The 21,202-nt window shown below is 43.2% G+C and overlaps 2 protein-coding genes across 2 annotated transcripts in view; one reads left to right on the top strand and one right to left on the bottom strand.

Annotated features, from left to right (window-relative positions):
- B4GALT6 (beta-1,4-galactosyltransferase 6) overlaps window positions 1-10,935 on the top strand; it is a 73,566-nt gene extending 62,631 nt beyond the window's left edge. The window contains exons 9-10 of the transcript XR_003571149.1: window positions 9,117-9,782; window positions 9,882-10,935. The gene's annotated coding sequence lies outside the window, so the exon portion shown is untranslated. The remainder of the gene's footprint in view (window positions 1-9,116; window positions 9,783-9,881) is intronic.
- A 184-nt stretch (window positions 10,936-11,119) lies between these two features.
- The window catches only part of DSG2 (desmoglein 2), a 23,662-nt gene continuing 13,579 nt past the window's right edge, over window positions 11,120-21,202 (bottom strand). Inside the window, exons 11-15 of the mRNA XM_027883172.1 lie at window positions 20,839-21,066; window positions 18,660-18,890; window positions 17,483-17,625; window positions 16,135-16,470; window positions 11,120-14,104 (exon numbers count right to left, since the gene is read on the bottom strand). Coding sequence (XP_027738973.1) covers window positions 13,082-14,104; window positions 16,135-16,470; window positions 17,483-17,625; window positions 18,660-18,890; window positions 20,839-21,066 — 1,961 coding nt within the window. The 3' untranslated portion in view covers window positions 11,120-13,081. The remainder of the gene's footprint in view (window positions 14,105-16,134; window positions 16,471-17,482; window positions 17,626-18,659; window positions 18,891-20,838; window positions 21,067-21,202) is intronic.

Below are 21,202 nucleotides of genomic sequence, written 5' to 3'. Positions count from 1 at the left end.
GAGCCTTGCCTCTGAGGATCCTGGCACGTGCAAAGGAAAAGGCATCCAGACTGTGGGGAAGAATCTGCTGAATGTCAAGCAAGGCATGCAGTCTCACCAGCCACTCCAAGATGTGGCTGAGCCTGACTGTTAAGCAGCTTATAGCATGTCTTTTAGCTGCCTCTCTACCCCTAGACTCATTGTGAAAGATGATATCTGGCTGCTCGACTCTGTAGTCAAAGAGCACAGGAAAAGAAAAAAAAGGTAAGAAGAAGTAGAAAAAACAAAAGGTAAGAAGGAGATGGAAAGAAGAGAGGCACCTAAAGCTAGCACTTTTTTTTATGTCTATGAAAATAACTGAACCTAGGAGAGGGCTGAGGTAGGCTGGCTCTCTGTTAGCTGTAGAGTGTCTCTTGAAGATGAAACAATGACTGCCAGTGAATCTGGGTAGGGATCATTGCAGTAGGATAACACCCTCCTGCATCCTCTCTAAGCACCTCTGTGACACTGTGGGTCCCCCAAAAGTTTGATGACTGCTATTTGACCCACCAGTTAAGAGTAGTTTCCAGTGCAGCAGTTTTGGCCCACTGGCCCCTTCTTCCACATTCCCCCTTCTTATGATGTATGATTTTAATGGAGTCTGTGGGTGAGTGTGTTTAGATTAATCCTGTGTTTCTGCAAGTAAAATATGCTAAGTCTTATAAACAACTTTATTTGCCCAACTGAACTGGACTTTGGGCGACTTGAAATTCAGGTGTCTGCATTTTAGTGCTAAAAGGCACAACACAACCAGTACCTGGAAAACTGTTATGTCTGCCCAGAAAGGGACCTTTTCTCATCTCTGCCCAGCAATGAGAAGAATTTTAAGTCAACCTGGCTTTCCAAGCTCAGTTTGGAATTCTGTTGCTAAGTGGCAATGAAAGAAGATTATCGGATCACAGATTAACAGAAAACTCTATTCAGTGCTCTTGTGTAATTATACATTTCAGTTAATTTGAGAACTGAGTTTCAGCTGCTGTGCTCCTCTCTCAGCCTCACCCTTCCATAGGTTTTTTCCTCGGGGGCTTGTCAGGATCCTGATAAAACTGGTCCCTTCCTTTCCACACTCAGCCTCTGCACCCCAGAGTGTCTCTGCCTACTGGGGTACCCCGAGGGTCTCTGCTGTTAGGAGGTCTCAGAAACTGAAGTCCTAACCTCGTCCTTCTGAATGATTTATTTTGGGAGAGCAGGAAGAATATATAAAATGGTTTAAAGAATTCAGATCTTTCAGAGCTCACACATTTGCTTCCTTCACTGAAAAAAATCCTATTTTTTTTCCTCTTTTCCCAGCATGTACATTCCTCTGTCTCAGGCAAAAGTGGTCAAGCAGCTTCAGGAAGTGGAGGAAGACACAAGCCTGAGTGGCTGAGATAATTATTAAATGTTAAGGGTGAACCTCTGGAAGAAATTGCTTTAAGTGGGATTGCAGAGGGACACTGAAAAGGGCACAGAAAAATCAGGAAACAGCATAGCTGGCCAGTAGTGGGAATGCAGACAGAAAGGGAAAGAGAAGAAGGAGATGTAATTTGTCAGCTGGGAGGAGAAGGTGGTAGTACACAGCATGTACATTCACGGAAGTATGAGGAGCAAAGGCCTCCTTATGCAGGAAAACTGCTTAGATTATTTTAAGTAGAAAAGCTGCACCAAGGAGAACCATGGAAGGAAGAGGAGACAGAAAGAAAGGCAGAGCTGCGTGGGGACCCATCCCTGGGACTGAGGGGGAGGAGGGAACATGAGCCGAGCATTTGAAGACAGTGGGAAGAGGAATTGCCAGGCTAAAAGGGAAGTAGAAGGTAGGATTGGCATGGAGGGATGGTGAGAAACAAGAGCTGCAAAAACAACAGAAGGGAAGGCTGTGTGGTGGGAGAGAGGATACACTTTTGGGAGATGATGGACACAGATTGTTGTGCAAATAAAACACAGAAATGGAAAGCAGCGTATAGAAAAACAAACCTGGGGGAAGTTCAATACACTTGCTTTTCAGGAAACTGGTATTTTCCACGTGTTAGGCTTAAGTCTCCAAGTAACTCAAGAAAAAACAGGCTGAAATAACATTTTCTGGGTCATTTTCTCTGTGTTTTAAACTGTAGCTGACGTTAGACATGTGCTGCCCTGAATGCTGCACTGCCCCTGTGCCTGCTCAAGGCTTTGTGTTTGTTGGACGTTCTGCTTTACACAGAGCTCCTTGCAAAGGAGACTCCAGAGGGTTTTTCTGTTTAAAATTTTAGAAGGAACAAATACACACTGTCCTTTTTTTTTTGAAGAGCTCGTGTAATGCTCCTGTCACCCCACTCTGCTGTAGCTTTGCATGTAATTTCCCTTTGGAGGTAACTGCTGTTTTCAAATAGGACACTGTGCTTGCTAAGATTGGTTTTAGCTCAGTGGCCACATCAGGGTAGTTAGTGCCTAGAGCGGTGGGTCCAAAACTGGAACTCCTCTTGCTGGGACAAATCAGCTGTTCAAACATAAGGTAAACACTCACTTTGCAGTTCCTACCCCAGAACAAGTTTTTTCCCATGTATGTTATGAGTCTCCTTCAGACTCAAAGAATAGAATTGACAAGCTGCAGAAAGTGTTTACTGCCCTTGAGGTTCCTCTGTTCTCTCACAGCACCCTTGATGAGGACAGGATGTCACTCCCTTTCTTTCTTCCTCATTTGAATCCGAGGCACTTTTTTTTTGGCATTTCAGTCTGAACATGTAGCATTGACTACATCATGGCAGTGCTCAGAGACCAATCCAGAGGTAAGGGTCTGGGGGAGCTTGCCATGTGGTCGTGGTGGAAATCAGAGAAGTGAGCACGCGGAGGAAGTGTTTACTTCTGAGCAGTGATACACACAGCCCCTGTTTTTGATTCTTGATCCTATGAGCAGACAGCTTTTGTGAAAAAAGAAAAGGGTTTATTTTTTGGAAAAAAAAAAAAAAAAAGGTTTTACCTAAGATCAGGTAGGGCCCCTCTTATGAAGTCATTCTGGAAGGAAGAAAAATACCCTTCAAAAATAGAGAGCATTCTCTTTTCACTCCTACAGACACCCTACTGTTTTTGTGATTAGTCATCTGCAGTCTAAACCCCATCTTTGGCCACGGTTATCAAAAACTATATTGCTCACATCCATGAAAACTAAATTACTAGGGCTATGGCAGACTTGCTATTTGTCAGAATATTTGGTTATGACATTGTGACTAATTTGTCCCTCACCTTATAATTACATACATTCCCTTATATTATTGCTGTGATTTACAGAAACTACTGTTAAAACTACACTTGCCTCTCACCCCAGGCTGAGCTCTGCTCAGAAGGAAAGGAGATTTCTGGACCCTCTAGTGGTGCCCTTGCCTGGATGCTGAGGGAACTACCAAGGGAACCCTGTTGAACCAAACACAATAGTGCCTTGGTGGCAAATAGGGTCTAGTCTTGACCCTAGGTTAAGTTTATTCTCCTCTTACAAATCTTCTAGAGCAGTGAGATGGAAAAAGAAAGAAGCACTGATAGAAGTAAAAACTGCTTTCTGTGGAAAAACTTTGAAGAAGGGATACAGAAAAGGAGTGGAAAAACATACCATATTGCAGAGCACATAACAAGACTGTTCTCTTTCCAAGGAGACATCCTGTAATGTTTTGTGTAATATTTTTTTCAATCCCTTTTTAATTTTTGCTGTTATGAAAAAAAATCAACATCCATGACAGGTCCCTTTCTAGAGGTGTCACTGATAGGTTGTTCCTTTTGACTTAGGGTGACAGCTGTACAGAAACCACCACACAGTGAACTGCAATGCTGGGATGTCTTTTTTTCCTTCCTCTGTAGCTTGACTGATCACCTTTTAAGACCAGCACATGGGTAGAGCTGTCTCAGGTTAAAGCTCTGCAAAGATGAGGGGAAGAAAAGGGATATGGGAATGGAGATGCACTGCTAAAGGCTTTGCTCTGGAGTTACTTGATTATAAGACCAATAAGGAAATGCACTGCTCCCTCAGGTCACCTTTTGCTAGCTGCAGTCCTATTAATCAGGTTGAGTATCGTTTCTCTTTTCATTACAGAATGCATCAAAACTTCTGAAAGAAAAATGCTGTAAGTGCTTCCTAAGGGGTTCATCTTTTGATAGCAGGAGAGTGTTAGTATGTTGTCAGAGAACATCTTATTTGAGAGATCAATGACAAAGCTGAAAAAATCATTACTATTTGGAAAGTATTTGTTACCTTCAGAAAACGGAGTACTAGAAAAGAGAGGCTGTATTGCAGTCCAGGACTTTGTCCTTTAATCCCATGGGCTGTAATGACCGCTGGTTATGTTTTAATGCCTCGCCGGCAGGCAGGGGACGAGAGCGGTCCCGGGCTGCCACCTGGTGGCCTCAGGCACGGCTCGCCTCCTCCTTCCATCCTCCTTCCATCCCTGCGTGGGTGGGTGTTTTTCTTCAGTTCCTGGAAAAATTTCTTTTTCTTTTTTTTATATTTTTTTTTTCTTCTCCCGTTTGCTTTGGTTTCCGAGGCTTTCCTACAACAGATGGAGGGACAATAGTATAGTGGGGTGCATCGGGAAGAGTGTGGCTAGCAGGTCGAGGGAGGTGATTGTCCCCCTCTACTCAGCACCAGTGAGGCCACATTTGGAGTAATGTGCCGGTTCTGGGCTCCTCGATACAAGAAAGACTCTTAAGGGTCCAGCAGAGTGCCATAAAGAGGAATGGAGCATCTCTCTTATGCAGAGAGACTGAGGGAACTGTGTGTACTTAGTCTAGAGAAAAGAAGACTGAGAGTGGATGTCATTAATACATATAAATATCCCAAAGGCAGATGTCAAGATGATGGTGCCAGACTCTTTTCAGTGGTGCCTAGTGATAGGATGAGGGGTGATGGCCATAAACTAAATCATAAGAAGTTTCAGCTCAACATGAAGAACTTCTTTATATTGAGTGTGGCAGAGCACTAGAACAGGCTACCCAGAGATATCATGGAGTCTCCCTCTTCAGAGACATTCAAAACCCATCTGGACCCATTCCTGTGTCACCTGCTCTGAGCGAGCCTGCCTTGGCAGGCGGTTGGACTGGATGGTCTCCCAGAGGTCCTTTTCAACTCTAACAATTCTGTGATTTTTTTGAAGGAAAAATTAAATGATTCTGTTTTGCAAAATGCATTACACCTTTGGTGCCTCCTGGGAAGCAGCTGGTCATCTGTTGGTAACAAATTAACAAACCAATTCTCTTATTCTCCTTTCAACAATACCAGAAAAAAGTCAGCCATTCCTCTGTTGCTGTGATTCAGAACCTTATCTGTGGTGGCAGACAGAGCCAAACATAGAAAGAAATAAATCCCCTAAAAAAATCATTCAGTCACCAAAGTAAACAACGAAAATTTGCTGAAGGCAGACTTCCCTTCCCTTTGAAAGTCTGGATTTCTTTTCTAATGCTTCACAGACAAACTTATGCACTCAGATAGATACTGTCAAACTCCAACTCCTCTAAACAAAAAAGAACTCAGTCTGCTGGATGAGTAGGCGGGACTGTGGAGTATTTCAATTCCTATTGATCCTTTAATCCGGCTGTAGAACACAGTAGGAAAAGGTAGATGTGAGAGAGAAACAAAGAGGGGTTATCTGAGGGGCAGGGCTTTCCGAAGGAGGCTCTCTCTGAAATGAACCTTAGTGGTCCTAATTGCTCATTTATATGTGGTACAAATTCCTTTCAGTGCAGAAAACATTCCTCACAGAGTATTTATCCCTAAGACACAGCAGATGATTTTTTAAACTCAGACTGAGTGGAATGTTTAGCACATTCTCTTCCAGAAAAAAAATTTAAAAATAACAGCTTCTCTCCTTCTTCCACACTATCATATATTCTTTCATATTGTCCTTCTCTGATAATCCCAAACTTCAGCTGATGCAATAAGAGAGTCTAAAATTGTCTTTACAGTAGAACCTCACTGCTTGTAAGCTTGGAAGCTTCCTTCCTCACATTATTTTCTTGCTCCACACAACACATTACATCAAGAATATTTCTTCCATTCAGACTCTTCAATAGCATTCTTTCTTTTCTTTGGCATAGGACAGAATACTCCTCAGTGAAAAACCTGAATAGGATATCTGAGAAATAAGTAAAGACACTCTGGGACAGTACTGTGTTCTGCCCTTCCCTTTGGATTTTGCACTGTGGATGTAGTGTCCCAGCTCTGTCCTCTCCCAAGTAATTGCCCACCCCCAGCCTACTTGCTGACAGGGCAATGTGAGAAGCAGGAAAGGCCTCGACACTTTGCAAGTGCTGTTCAGCAATAACCAACTCATCCCTGTGTTAGCAACACTCTGCTCTGGTCCCAAACGAAAAATGCAGCAGCATGGGAGCTGCTAAAAGGAAAATTAACTCCATCCCAGACAAAACAAGTACAGTGGGATGTCAGATTGCATTACAAGTTATCAGTGGAATTTGTAGGAAGGGGATCACAACAAAGTGGTGAGATCTTTGGCAAATAGTACACTGAAATACCTCTTCTAAGTGAATTAGTGTGTGTCTTGAAAGTTTAGGATTTTTTATCAGAATGTTTCTTTAAATATCTCTTTCAAAACACTTCCTTAATCCCTGTACAGTTAACTGTATTTTTATATTGACCTGGATTAATTTACAAGTCCAATTTTACTGTAGTAAATTATTACTGTGTTATGCTCAATAGGTGCAAGGTACTTGTATCTTCTTTTAATCTACAACTGCTTTGCAGGAATTTTCTGGATTTGAAAGGATGAAAACACAATAGGAAGGGGTGAGGATTTAAAGGCAGATTTTTTTCTTTTAATTTTATCTTTTGAAAAAAAATATTCTGTCTGTCTCACAAGTATTTTGAATCAATCTTATGAAGTAACATGAGCAGAGAGAGCCAGGCAACGTTGCAGAGTTTATAATGATGGTTGACTGTATTCAAGTTGTAAGGGAAATTTTCGTGTGAGGGAAGACCTGTGTTCAGTTCCAGTCTGTCTTCTCTTCCTTTGAGAAGAGCATCCTGTTTGGACTTGCTTCACATGGTATCAAATATTTAAATGCTCATTAACTCAAAGACCTGGGGTATAAGAATGATCCCGTGCTCCTTCTTTAGGATATGTGCTTGACATCCATCCTGCTCGTTTACCTGCTCTAGTCTGGGTTTCATCTGCCCCAGCTGACAGACATTTATCCAAAATGCAGTAAGCTCAACTACTAGCCAATTCCACTAGCACACCTTGGAAAGGAGCATTTGGGGCATTTAGGGGACAACCACTCTTTCCCCCTCCTCACACTAAGTCTGATTTGCTTGTTTGCTTAAAGAGATGCCTGACAAACCTCACACAGAACTCTGACTCATATGGTTTCTTTGGTTTGTGTTAGGGAAAAATATTTTATTGCAGTAAAGGCAGAACGTAGGGAGTTCCAAGTTATGAGACTATGAAAAATTAAAAACTTTTATGGATCTGTATTTCATCTCTCCCACATCTTTCCCACAAAACAAAGGTAGGATGGATGACAAGGAAGGCTTTCTTTAACAGATCTATTATTTTGACAGTACCTCTCTGGGATTCTGATTCAAAAAGAGTGTGAGAGGCTTTCTGTCTTTCCTGCTGTTGCAAAAGCCAAGCCTGCTGGTTACAGAAGTGATAAATGTAAAATAGGATGATAAATGGCAAGATGGTGAGCACCCTTGCACACAGAGCAAATCTTCCCTTGTCAGTACTAGCTGTGTGTCGTCAGGTGTGCATTTTAACAGGTGCAATGCATCATCTGGGAGATGAGATTTGGCTCCATCTAAAAGCTGATGCCATAAGTACATAATTCCTTCTACTTGGAAGCTCTGCTTTTACTTTTCTTTTCAAGAAAGGATGAAAGAAGTAATGGGTAATACTTACAGATTAAAAAAAAAAAAAGTAAATCTGCCTTATGTTAGAAAGAGAGTGCTGGGAGATTTTCATGAGGGGAAGAAATAAAGGGAAGCAAGGAAGACATAGTGGGTGGCCAGAGAATGTGGTGAAGGCAGCCAGCTAGGCTAGAGGTTGCCCTGGGCTATTGCAGCCCTGCCCCTGGTACCCAGCCCAGGGCTTGGGCCCTCCTTCTGCCCAGTGCCATGTCACTGCCACTCAGCTACTCCCTAGCTCAGTGTCTGCCACCATCCTGTATCCCCCAGCTTCTCCCAGATACCCCATCCTCAGCAGGAGAAGGGTAGCTGGCTGCTTCCAGAGGCTGGATTCAAGGCCTGATGGAGACCTGTCATCTGTTTCAGTGGTAGCTGCACTGTCTACTCAAGCTCCTGCTCTCTGCCAGGGTTTAAACTTTAGTTACTCTCCAAAGATCTTGGATAATCATTAGCCAGGGAATCAACGCAATTTGTTGCTTAATCACTGTGAGGTGATATCTCTGAGTTCTGTTTGCTAGAGATAACAGATCTAGGAGAAGTGTTGTGATGAAACATTTGAATCGTAGGTCAGAAACCAGCTTGGAGCTGTGGTGGGAGGGCTATAAACCCTCCCACCCCCCAGCACACAGTAGAACTGTTTGCTACGTGTTTTTTCCCCAACATGACTAAAACACCTTCTGGATGCATTCCCACCATATGGCTGAAGACACTTTCTCTTGTATATCTCAAGGAAATGAGATTCAGGGCAATTTTTAAGCCAGTTCTACCACTTTGTACACGTGTCAGTATCTAGTAGAAACTAATGAAATAAGTAGAGGGAACATCTGCACTGTGTGAATCCCTCTCTCCATGGGCTTCGCTAGTTAACACAAGTTGGAACTTTCACTATTTGGCATGTAAAAAAAGTTGCTTAGAATTACATAAAAATGCAATTTTCAGCTGGGTCCTGAGCAATCTGATGTGCTGGGGTGCCTGACCACCTCTAGTGACGGCTCCTGAGGTGAGGCCACTTGGAGAAACTGGGAGATGGAGACTGAAACCATTTTGTGCAGCTCAAGTGTCACAGCAGCTACATTTGTGCAGTTGTTTTCTGGCAGTGACTCTCACGAGAGAGCTGGGGGCTTATTGGCAATTAGAGCCCTGCTGCACATTGTTTTTTTATTCAGTGATGGCTCTCTGTAGGGAAGGCAAACACCCTGTTTCTTCTCAGTCACACTCCTTATTTATCCTTTTGCTTCAGGTGAATGCTGTCCCATTATCCCTTGACATCAAGCCTCTTCTGGCTCATGCCAAGAGTTCTTTTTATCCAGTATCTCATCATCAGCAGTCACCATTGGAGGATGCCTATGGAAGAGGGTTTTCACACCAGGGCTTTCAGAGAGCAGCTTTTCCCATGGCTGGAAGCCACTTCTGTGTGTTCAGTAACTCTCAATGCCTTGCTTTTCCATGCACTTGTGCCTTGGAACCATGTAAATTCTATCATTTGCAGCTTTTGTAATGGAGTGTGTGCTTCAGCTGTAGGTGTGCTCTGTGGAGCAGGAAACATGAAAATCATTCCCACGTGATGCATCCTGGACTGGGAGAGCAGGGGGTTCAAATTCTGTTAGGAAAAGCCACAGTCCCCAAGTCCTTTTCCATACTCTGACCCCTCTAAACCCCACAGGGCACAGTGCTGCCCCCCACACCAGGCCACAGCCCAGGTGGGTCCCTCAGCCACCTCCATAGACAGCCCCTGAGCTAAAGCCTTCGTGGGCCCAGGTGGACTGGAGCCATTCTGCCTGTCATGCCAACAAAATCAGGTACCGCTGGGAGCCTGCTCTGCAGCCCAGGGTGTGCTGGCAAATTCTGCATGATGTGGTGAGCACCAACAGGACATTAAGCACTTTGGTGCTGTTCTTCCTGGCTTGTGCTCTACAATGTAGGGTCAAAATCCACACTCAAGTGGCACTCTGAGCCCCTGGGGACACTCTTCAGACCAACCTTGTGTCATGGCATGCAAAGAGAGTTTGATTCTACTCCCATCCTGATTTTCATGTAAGTTGGTTTGGCAGGAGGAATGTATTTGAAAGCCTGTGCTAGTAGCAGGCAGAGGTCAACCTTCCTGCCCATAAGGCAGGAAGAATGGATGGCTGTCACTGCCACTGCACTTTGAATTTGTGGAAAGCTCAAAGGCCACTAGGAGGGAGAAGGAGCCAGTAGAAGAGACAGCCAGTGCCACTAGCTCTGCTACTGCAGTGCACTCTGAGGGCGTGATGCATTTTTGGGATGCCTCAAGGCCGTAAACACTTACCATCACTCTCCGAGGGATAGCAGCTGATTTATTTTCTCTTTTAAAACTGATTTACTGCTGATAACCCAGACAGGCTTTAAGCCTTTCATTATGCGTTATGGTCAAATTCCCAGGAAGGAATGGAGCCTGGAAGAGACTGCCCTGTCCCGCGAAGTCTAGCCTGGCTCCAAGTATACACTGAGGGATGACACAGGAAATACTTCCTTGTGGGTATGCAGGATACATGCTGCATCCTTGTTATGGCAGGCTGGTTCACATTAATGGAGTCCAACATACTTAGCAGGGAGTCACAGTTAAGATAAATCACAGAAGTGCAGGATGGATATAATCCCTGTCATGTTGGCATTTCAGCGTAACTGTGCTCTATTTTTCTTAGATAAGAAAATTACAGACCTCGCTTTTCCTTTTGAAGTCAGAACAAGGCATCTTCACAAAGATAAGTGTCTAGGGCTAGTCCCCCTCTCAGGGTTATCTAGTAGTAAGATGCTAACCAGGCACTTCCATTAATTTGGGTCTGTACATTCCTCCCACCACTCACCATCATTTACAAAACACAGTTCCATTAGAAGTGACTTGATCTGATGCATGTTCTGCCAACATTAGCACATGCTGATAGCATCTGAAGCCTTGGTACAAGACTAAGTGAAATAATGGAGACTCACTCCTAATGAATCTGAATAAACAGACTCTTCACAGCACAAGCAGATCTGTGATAAAAGTTTATATATAAACAATACACAGGGAAGTCCAGACTTCTGTGACACAGTACTGATTCTTACATCTTCTTCTGGATGTTAACAACTGCATGTTTAAGTGGCTACAAAAGCGAGACAATATTTTATGCCATGTTGTCTGTAAGTATAAACTGATTAGAAGAGTTTGACTCAGAACCCAGTAAATCTGTGCCTGGAATGCTGTTGTCTTGCACCAAGTTATTATAGACTTTAGTCCACCTAACCAGAAGGCAGAATTCACAGTTTTTTCAGAATCTCTAAATTAGCAGGACATCAACTTGTTTCATATCTGCATCTTTTATACATTCCTTCAGGCTGTTTGGGAAATCCCAGTCCTCATTCTATCTTTAAACTCTTTATTTGCAGTAGGAAAGTCAGTGTTCTAATTGGGGTAGTTGTCTGAATGAAGAACTAGAAAATACAGTAGCATCCTTTATTTTAAGATTGCATAAACCCACAGAGATATTTCATTAGAAAGTCAGGAAAATGGTGACGACTTAGAACCACAGGCTTGCTTGAAAGTAAATACTCATATTTTAAAAATGAAGTGTAAGAGATAAATAACCAACAGGTCCAAGCAAGCAAGTAGCTTGATTTGTTTGGAAATACTACTCTACTTAATATAATGGCACATCTGTCATGTTGAGCATGGCCATGGTTTCTAGTTTATGTGTTTATGTTTTTGAAGCAACTTTTACACCATTATTTGTAAAATCAAACACACTGAAAGCATTTCTAGTCAAGGCAAGACATATCAGTGGAAAACATAACATTACAGCCCTAGGAAGACTCCAGGAGAGATGGAAACAACCTGAAAGCTCTGCAGATCCACAGGCTTTGCAGTACCATAGGACCAGCTTGCTGATTTCACAGGTATGAGATAAACACAGTACCAATACCTGATCTACTCTGAGAAAACATGTGGAGTGTATGACAGTTTTTCCTTAAAAAAATGAACTTTAAAATGTTTCAAACAGCATAAAAATATTTACATCTGCATATATACATACTGCCAAACACTGCAGTACTATCTTCTGCTTTAAACACATAAACTTCATGGAAAGAAAAGTAATTTCAAAAGCAGACCTAAATGGAGCTTTCTCTTGTCAGTGCCAAGTAAAGCTGCCATTACACAGCACTATAAAGGCCACCTGAGCTCTTGTACTGGAACCAGTGGAATCTCACACATACCAGGTGACATTTCTGTATCTGTGAGTTCACAGACAGAATTGCAAATACCTAACTGCCCTTGTAAATAAGATCCTACAGATGTCTAAGGGCCATAAACTTTGCTAGCAAAGCCTCTGTCTCAATCTCTGCCTCCAAAGGTAAGGTAAGTTTTAGCTGTTGCTCATATGTTAAATAAAGGACCAATTACAAGCCAGTGAAAGATGTACATGATGCAAATGCTTACTTCTCCATGTCAGTGTAGACCTACATCAAGTAATAGAATTCTTCAACTGAGGTGACAAAAAAAATTGCATTGCTCAGCTTTTTTGCTACTTGCTGTCTCTAACCCCTGCGCTAATGTGCAAGTACTGATTGCTTAAGTTACAGATGCTGATAACTCAAAGTTGTGACATCCCCTCAGGAGATCAAAACACCACTGCCCTGAAGATGTACTGATGTTTGTGGCCTGGGCTTCTCAGGGACGAGGGATTTCTTAGCAAGTCACCAAGGCACAGGGATCTGCAGCTCAGGAGGAGCTGCCCTGGCCCACAAGGTAAGAGGTGGCAAACACAAAATGAGAAATTGATTCTCCTCATGACTTCAGCAGATATACTCAAGAGCAGTTCAGAAACCTAACTTGTGCTTTGCATGCTACTATCCATCACTAGATTTGAGATTTTTTTTCCATGGTTTTCCATAATTACGCAGCTCTGGTAATGTGGTATTATTACACTAACCGAATAATAAAAAGCAATTATAAATATAGCAAACAAGAAAAAAAAAATTCCCACATCTTCCCACTTCAGAAGCATTGCTGCCAATGTTACACAATAGTAACAGCAGATTTCCTTACTTGCTTCCTGGTCATATAATCCAAATTTATACAAACTAGTGCAAGTGAGTACCTGTCATTCTGGAAGCTCCAGCAAATTCAGATCTCACGGAAAAGCCCGAGGCAAGATGCATACAGACACAAGGGTGCCGGACACTGCACCCCTGCGGGGAGCCAAGCTACGAGCGAGTGTACTGCACCGTGCTGTACTTGGTGACCCTGGAAGACTTGCTCAGTGTGGCACTGGCAGGAGATGGCCCTTCTAAGTCAGAGCCCACCAGGTTAAGTGGGGAGTCTGTAATCAACACATGCTCTTGCCTTCCTAAGCTGGCACCTGCGGCCTGTTCGGCTTTGCTCTGCAGCCCCGAGGTTGTTACCACCCTTTCATTCACCACCATGCCGCGTTCCTCTGCCGGAGTGGGGAAGCTGAGTGAGCCCTGCCCTGCAGCAGGCACAAGCACCCTCTCTCGCTCCCTCACCACAACATACTTGGAGTCGGGAAGATCCTGAACTGCCAGGGCTCCTGGCCCTGCACCTGCCGACTTCACCATCCTCTCTGTAACCACCACATTACTTCCATGTGGCAAATCAGGGATTTTCACCATACCCTGAATGCTCGATGCAGGTGCCAGCACTCTCTCTGTCACCACTACATTCTCCTTAAACTGGGGGTCTAGAAAGACAGCGGCCGAGTGGGCAGGAGCCCCCGCAGAATAGGATGTTTCCGTCACGCTGACATTGGTCTCCGTGTGGGCTGTGGGAAGGGGCCGGGCATTGTGCTGCCCAGAACGGGCTGAAAAGGTTGTTTCTGTGACCACTTCCTGGGTCAGGGTGTCTTCTCCTGTGCCACTGCCTGCATGCACTGGCGGGGCAGGCTGGAAATGACTGCCCAAGGCAAAGGCTTGTTCAGAGCTGGAAGTGTTTTGCTGATCTAAGAACTGCGACTTTGTGTCACTAAGATTGAAACCTGATTCGTTCCTGGAGCCACCATCTTTCATGTTGATCTGTCTGCCCATGCATATTTCTGCTAGAGTCTTAAATTTGTCTCCTAAATCATCAAGGAAATGGTCATCAAGATCCCCCTCAATAAAGCTGCAGCAGCCGACGGAGCCATGAGGGGAGCCTGATTCTCCCTGGGAATAAACCAGGAGACAGTCTTTTGCAGCTTGAGCTTCATCTTCATCCGCAAAAGAGACAGCTTTCTACAGATAGAAAACAAACGCAAACAAAAGTTCATCAAAAGCAAAAGTTAATTCAGCTCTACACATAATAATTTTGAAAAATTAGGAATGCTTGGTTAAAATGTTGAAATAAAAAATTTAACTGAAATAAAAAAAAAAAGAAACTGTCAACCAAGTGAGGGCCATACCTAAAAGGCTTTTTCCTTTTTTGAAGTTGGTCTGAACTTGACGAGAAGAAAAATCTAAGATGAAACTGAAAACCTTGGATACTATCACCACCTGCTGCTGTTCCTTCCAGTAGTTGTGCCGTTTGTGATACTGCTCCATATTCACAAAGAGATTGTTTTAACTTAGGTTAGTGAATGAATTTCACCTCTAACTAGGTGTTTGTGTAAGAATCCCGATAACATGCCTAAGAGTATCCTAACATTTAAAAATTTAATGAGTACATGCTGACATGTTCTCACCTCCCGTGGACCTTTGCACTAGCACAGCCTCCAGAATCACACCCAAGATGCCCAACAGCAAACAAATAAAAAAAATTGAATGGATTGGTAACTATGGTAAGTACGGATACATAATCCATCATGTAAATTCTTAGACTCTATGCAGGACACTTGGCAACACAGAGGGCTCATAGGTTCTGACTATAGTGCTTACAGAGTCAGCTCAATCTGAAAGCAGTGTCTGCAATGGAGCTACTGCAGTGCTAGCACAAGTATCTGTGTATATGCTTGTGTCAGCTCCAGTTCCAGAAGTAAAAGCAGCCAAATCCTCTGGGCCTGCTGAACCAGCTTTATGTAATATGGTTGCTTTATGTAATATGGCTGCCATGTTTTATGTTCTAGAGTTCATATTAGCTCAGGCATCTGTGTAATGTGGTATATATCCAGACCCAAACTGACTCTGTATGTTTATTTGCACTTGATCCTGGGAGTAGGCACATGAACCAAGATTCTGCTACAAAAAAATCAGCACACATCTGAAACTACTTGGTTTGGTTACTTGTCTGTTTTCACACCCTTATAATCTGAGATATTTTAGCCTCACAGAAGTTGTAAGAGTATTAAGTACGATCTCCCTCCTGCAGGACTTCATCAGGCAGCTATGCTTAAAGTATTTCTTAATATTAGGAAGCACAAAGACTGGAAGGAAAGCAGATTGCTACTGCTGCATCTGGTTACCCAGAAGACCAGTAGCTAGAGCACTCCAAGACATGTAAGTATCTAAAGCTCAAATCCTTCCCTAGCCTGAGGTGATGACTCAAATCTGAACAGCTACTCCTCTGCAAAACCACATCAGCAGCCAGCTGGAAGCTGTTTGTATAGGTATGGAAAAGCAACTTTCACTATAAGGAGATCACCAGCCAAAAGACTAACGATGTGCACAAAGAGGAATAGTTGCAATGAGTAGGAACAGCCCATTGGCCAATGGTTAGGTCAGTAAATAATAATAAAAAAAAAAAAAAGTAGAAAAGAGATTGCAACATGTGCCTTACAGGCTTTTGATGAGTGGCCCTTTACCCAGGCTATTGGGCAAACAGGCAAGTCAGAACCATTTACTTCATCAGCTACTTTTAAAAGGCAGACCCACCCTTTGAGGTATGACATCTTTAGCTTATCTTTTCAAAACCTGCTCCGTTGTGAAGTTTGTAGTTCTGACTCATGATGAGTCACAGGTGCCTCCCTACAGGCCAGTTTAACATGCCTAAGTCTAAATCCCTGAGATTTAGATCACCTAGTCTTTCTCTGTGCAAGGGGCTCTTGCATCCCATTCCCAAGAACCTTCCTTGAGAGGAAGGTCTATTTTTGGGACACGCTGAAAGCACTCAGTGCTACAAGACTGAGCATTGTCATGCTCTAAGCCTTGCACATGAGGCTATTCCAAAAATCCTTACTGCCCCCAACTCCACATACACACAACATTGGGCACTGTATTAAGACTGTTTACACACGCATATCTACTCATCTGTGTTTGTAGTAAAATGAACAAAATTTCACAATGCTAAGTGTAAATATCAAAATGCTGTTATTTTTGGATCATATGCTTACGTCATTGAAGTAGTCTCTCAAGAATTCTTCATTCATAGCTCCTGCCGTTCCCACTGCAAGTCCTCCTCCAGACACCACTGTCTTGCCCTCTACACCTGCCATGCCTTCAGCTGCTCCAGCTGCCATGGCTCCATACTCAGCACTGGAAAGAAGACGTCTTTGCTCTTCCCATCTTTCCTTGGTAACAGTGTTGTGATGCTCTCCCATACGAGAGACTGAGCTGCCTGCTGCTGTTACAGTTTCTCCTCCACTCATTCCTCCTGCTGCTGCTGCTGCTGCTGTTGTTGCTCCTCTCGAGTTCCCCAGTGCAGTGGGTGGAATAAAGCTTAGCACCGGCTACATAAATAAGACAAATTAAGATGCAACATGAAAGCTTTGCCGTCTAGCACAAGGAACTCACCAAACCAGAGTGGGGCTGGGTGGGACCTGGGAGGGTACCATCTTATGACTTGTTTGAATTTGCACTTATACATGTTGCTGCAAAGAGTAAAAGGCACCCTGAAACAGGGTGCAGCTTCCACAAACGTATACCCAAGGAGGATCATGGAAATGTTTCTACCGATCACTGTTTTCTTGAAACTGAGAGAATTGAAAGTGTAAAAAAAAAACCCCAAAACCAAACAAAACACCAAAAAAAAAGGCTGCCCCTTTGTTTTTTCTTAGCAGTTTGGCTTCCCTGTTAATTATCTTTTAAAAAGAATTTGGTGTGAGCATTGGGCCTAAATCAAAGTCTTTCACCCTCTGTTTCTTAGTTATTGTGCAAGAGCTTGTCAGTGTCATGCCCTTTCTTGGAAAACTTTGTTTTGTAGCATAACAACAAAGGGCAAACTTCTCTTGGCATTCACTGTTCCCTCTGCAGATTTGCAATTTTTTCTGCCTTTCTCTTTCTTAATTAAGAATTTTCTCTTTTAGAAAATACACAGGGAACTAATTTAAAACACAATCTTAAACCATTGAGAATAAGCTAAGCTTTATAACCCATTCTTTTTCTGCTTTACCATGCCCCAAAAGGGGTGAAGAACATTCCAGGCTTGCAAATGCAAATGTTTCACTCTATAGATTTGATGCTTTTCCCACAGTCCTATCTTCTGCTCAGATACCATCAAAGTTTGCTTGATTGCTTTCCCTATGGAAAGTGCTATGGTTGCTTTTTCTATAGTTGCTGGTGGAATTCATCTTCCACACATCCTTCGCTAAGCCTCAGAGGGTTAATTTTAATTAATGCTCATGTGTTGCTAAAATCTCCTGTAGAGCTTTAAAACATCAGCCTATGATGGGGAAGAGGCATCAAGTGCCAAACTGAACACTGGAATAGAAATCAAAGAGAAATGCTATCAGGGATACATGCCTTCTCCTCGGGAGCTGCTCCTTCGCTGTTCCACTGACGCAGCATTGCTTCACTGCAGTCTGGTATTGCAGCAAATGTCTTTGCTCCACCAAATCCCTTTGCTCCTGAGCCACAAGGACACAGCAGCAGTAATAGTGGAAGAACTGTAGGGAAACAGAAGGTTGCCATTAACTATGTGATTGTTAGGGCCCAAGCATACTAACAGCCAGTATAAGTATGGCCAGCTCCCATACCAAAATGTATCTTTAATGAGCTAGTGATCAGTACAAGGGCTGACAAGGACTGAAGACAGGTTCCCAAACATTCAAGGCATTTACTAGAAACATATGTCAGGCCAGTTTCCTAGAGAGTAAACTGATAACTAACACATCAGGGCCTGAATCCTGCAGATGACCACACATGTAGGTAGATACACTTCTATCAAAGATCTCATACACCAAACCCAAGCCCTGATATCACTGTACAACCTCAGCATTTCTAACTCCTCCTGTTCTTTTACAGCTAGATAACAACATGGCATCACGTAAATTCCACCGTACCACTCCTTTCACTTGCCTAGAGCGTTGCCTGGGGAACTCAAAATAACCCACTTGAGGAGCAGAGCATATTATTCCTGCGGCATGAACTTTGTTTTATCATAGTTAGATTGCTGCCAGCACAAGCAATTTAAACTCACAATTACTGTGAGTTTAAATGCAGCACTGCTGCATAAGGTCATGCCCTGACTGCAAGTATTCTTCTCTTATTTCGAGCTTCTATTTTGTCTCACTAAATAACAATGTCACATGCTGCTCTGAGCAAGGCAGCAGACCTGCAGTGACAGAGAAGAGAGTGGAGAACGCACTGTGGTTTAAGTAGGAAGAGTTAGGGCTCACCTGGGGACATGTGGGAACACCAAAAGGATTCCTCACTGCTTCCCCACCTGTTATTTACAGCACCATAAACAAATATTAAAGTTGTTCATATTAATTTTAAAATGCACAGCTTGAAATCCTTTGAGATTGAAACGCTGATATTACCAAAATTTAGTTGGGGATCTGTCATGACTTCCCACAAGACTACAAGTTTACACAGAATATATCAAGATGATAACACTTGGGAACTGGACTATTTCTTTCCTGATGCCTTGCAGACCATACTTACAGTACTTCTGAGATAACATGAAACAATTACTTACGCAGCAAAAGTAAAAACGCCAAGATGATTAGTGCAACCGCTGCTGGTCCCAGACCCACTGACTTAGTGCCAATAAACTTCTCTTGGCACACGCTGTCATCTGTACACTCACAAACAGTCAGCTGCAGAGACTGTGATGCAGCACAGCTGAGGCCTTGGAAATCCTTTATTAGGATGGGAACTTCAGTTCTGCCTGGCTTCAGGTTTTGTGGTTCCAGCTGTATGCTGGTGCCTGAGGCATAAGTGGCCAGGGGAGGGGTTAAAGAAAAAGAGAAGAAATGAGCGGAGACAAAATTGACTCCCGTGAACTCAATTAAAAAAAAACACCTTTCAGTCTCCCAAGAAAACCCCTCTAGCCAATGTAATGGAATTAAGTTTAATTAGCTGCTGCTATACTACATGTGCTTTTATTTTTATAAAATAATTCATGCTGGTAACAAAGCAGCCATGCTTGCTTGCAGCCTCACATAATTTCGAAGTTTCACACCACCTGAGACTTACTATGGAAGTCCAATCACCTATATAGTATCAACCACAATATCCAGATAGATAAAGGCTGAACTCACAAAAAACCAGCTTCAATATTTAGGAGATGAATCTGTTGCAGCCACAGGCAGAGACCAGGGAGCCAACATAACACCTGCTCCCGTGGCTGTGTCGTGTCAAGGCCCAACTAGGCAGGAGACCACAGAATCAGAGAAGGGGTAACAATGGAAGGAACCACAGTGGGTCATTGGATCCAACCTCCCTGCTCAAGCAGAGCCATCCCAAAGCACATGGCAGAGAATTGTGTCCAGACACTTCTTGAATCTCCAGCGAGGGAGACTCCACAACCCCTCTGGGCAGTCTGTTCCAGTGCACAGTCACCCACACAGTAAAGAAGTTACATCCTCATATTCAGGTGGAACTTCCTGTGAATCAGTGTCTACCAATAGCTTCTTGTTCTGGTGGTTGCCACCACCAAGAACAGCCTGGCCCCAACCTCCTGACACCCTCCCTTCAAGTACTTAAAGACACGGATGAGGGCCCCTCTCAGTTGTCTCTTCTTGAGGCTGAACAGGCCCAGATCTCCCAGCACTTGCTTGTGAGATGCTCCACTCCCTTAATCACCTTTGTTGCCCTCTGCTGGCACCGCTCCAGGAGCTCCATGTCTCTCTTGCACCAGGGAGCCCAGAATGGGACACAGCACTCCAGACGTGGCTTCACTACAGCTGAGTAGAAGGGCAGGACCTGTAGGACCTCCCTGGACCTGCTGACAATGCTCTCCCAAATGCACCCCAGGATACCATTGGCTTTCTTGGCCACAAGGGCACACTGCTGGCTCATGGACAGCTTGCTGTCTATGCCCAGATGATGTTCCCAGCTGCCAACACTACCCTATTTGGAAAAGCTGTGATCTCTACAGTTACTGCTGGTCTGGCTGCAAGCAAGGTGGCAAAAACTAAGATTCTTTCTTGGTCCTAAACTTGGCCGTTAGGATGGCTCTGCTAATTGCTTTGCAGTGTTGTGCAGCAGGATTGGAGAGGGCAGAATGAACTTGAGAAGAAAAAAAAAATGTTTTCTGGTGCCTTCAATCTACCTGACGCATTTTCTTTGAGCATTTTTCAGGCTGATATGAATGGAAATATAAGAAAATGCTCATTTAATTTTGAAATACTTGTTAACATTATTTATGCTTTCTGCCTTGTTTTTGTTCCTACTATGCTGGACAATGTTTAGAAAGGTTACACTGTATTTCTCCTTTTCAATGCCCAGTGTGCAGGCAGATTTATTTATCTCTAAGTTAGAGCAACTGCAGCCGGTAACACAACCACACCTCCAAGCTCTGTTTTAACAAAAAGCATCCTCCATCACTACATGATTTCTGTGAGAAGATGGGGATAGCTTGATACCAGTATTACCTATGAAATCCTGGTTACCGCATATGGGGCATCAAGCCAGGCAAAGATGGTCCAGTTGAGGGAAGGCAACATGCCCAAGAGAACATGACTGTGCTTTTATAACCTCTAGGGAGAAGGGAGCAGAATGCAAGTGATGACTCCATATATAGGTGTGTGGTTTTGCCTTTTTTTTTTTTTTTTTTTTTTTGTCTGAATCAGCCAAACTGTCAGTTTGACTGGAATTAATAAATTACAACACTTGGACTTCAAAGAACTGGAAGTAAAAATACATCTTCTTACCATTTCTGGATGCAATTATCCATTTTTTGGCTGTCCCTTCTGGCTCATCAATGACAGTAAAGCTGAAGGGATCACTGTTTGGGTAACTGTCCAAATCATTAGCTGTAACATCAACTAATTTTGCATCTGAACACACAGTCTGCACAGGGTTCACAATGATTGGGCAGTTATCATTCTCATCTTGAACTTGAATAACAACTGTGCCAGTGACCGTTTTCTTAGGAAAATCTATAATTTTGAAATAAGAAAAATTAAATTTAATTTGTGCAAAAAATTTAATCTTAAAATAAAAAAACCTAATATTTTCCAAAACACCAACATTGCTGGAGCAAGTTGAAAGAGCTCTCTGTGGTGCTTACGAGAG

This window comes from Empidonax traillii, unplaced genomic scaffold (genome assembly GCF_003031625.1).
Source record: "Empidonax traillii isolate 1590-97213 ecotype Southwest subspecies unplaced genomic scaffold, ASM303162v1 scaffold119:size1479319, whole genome shotgun sequence".
Taxonomy (NCBI): Eukaryota; Metazoa; Chordata; class Aves; order Passeriformes; family Tyrannidae; genus Empidonax; species Empidonax traillii.
The sequence above is the reverse complement of the archived record's forward strand: the minus strand, read 5'-3'. Positions and strand labels throughout refer to the sequence as shown.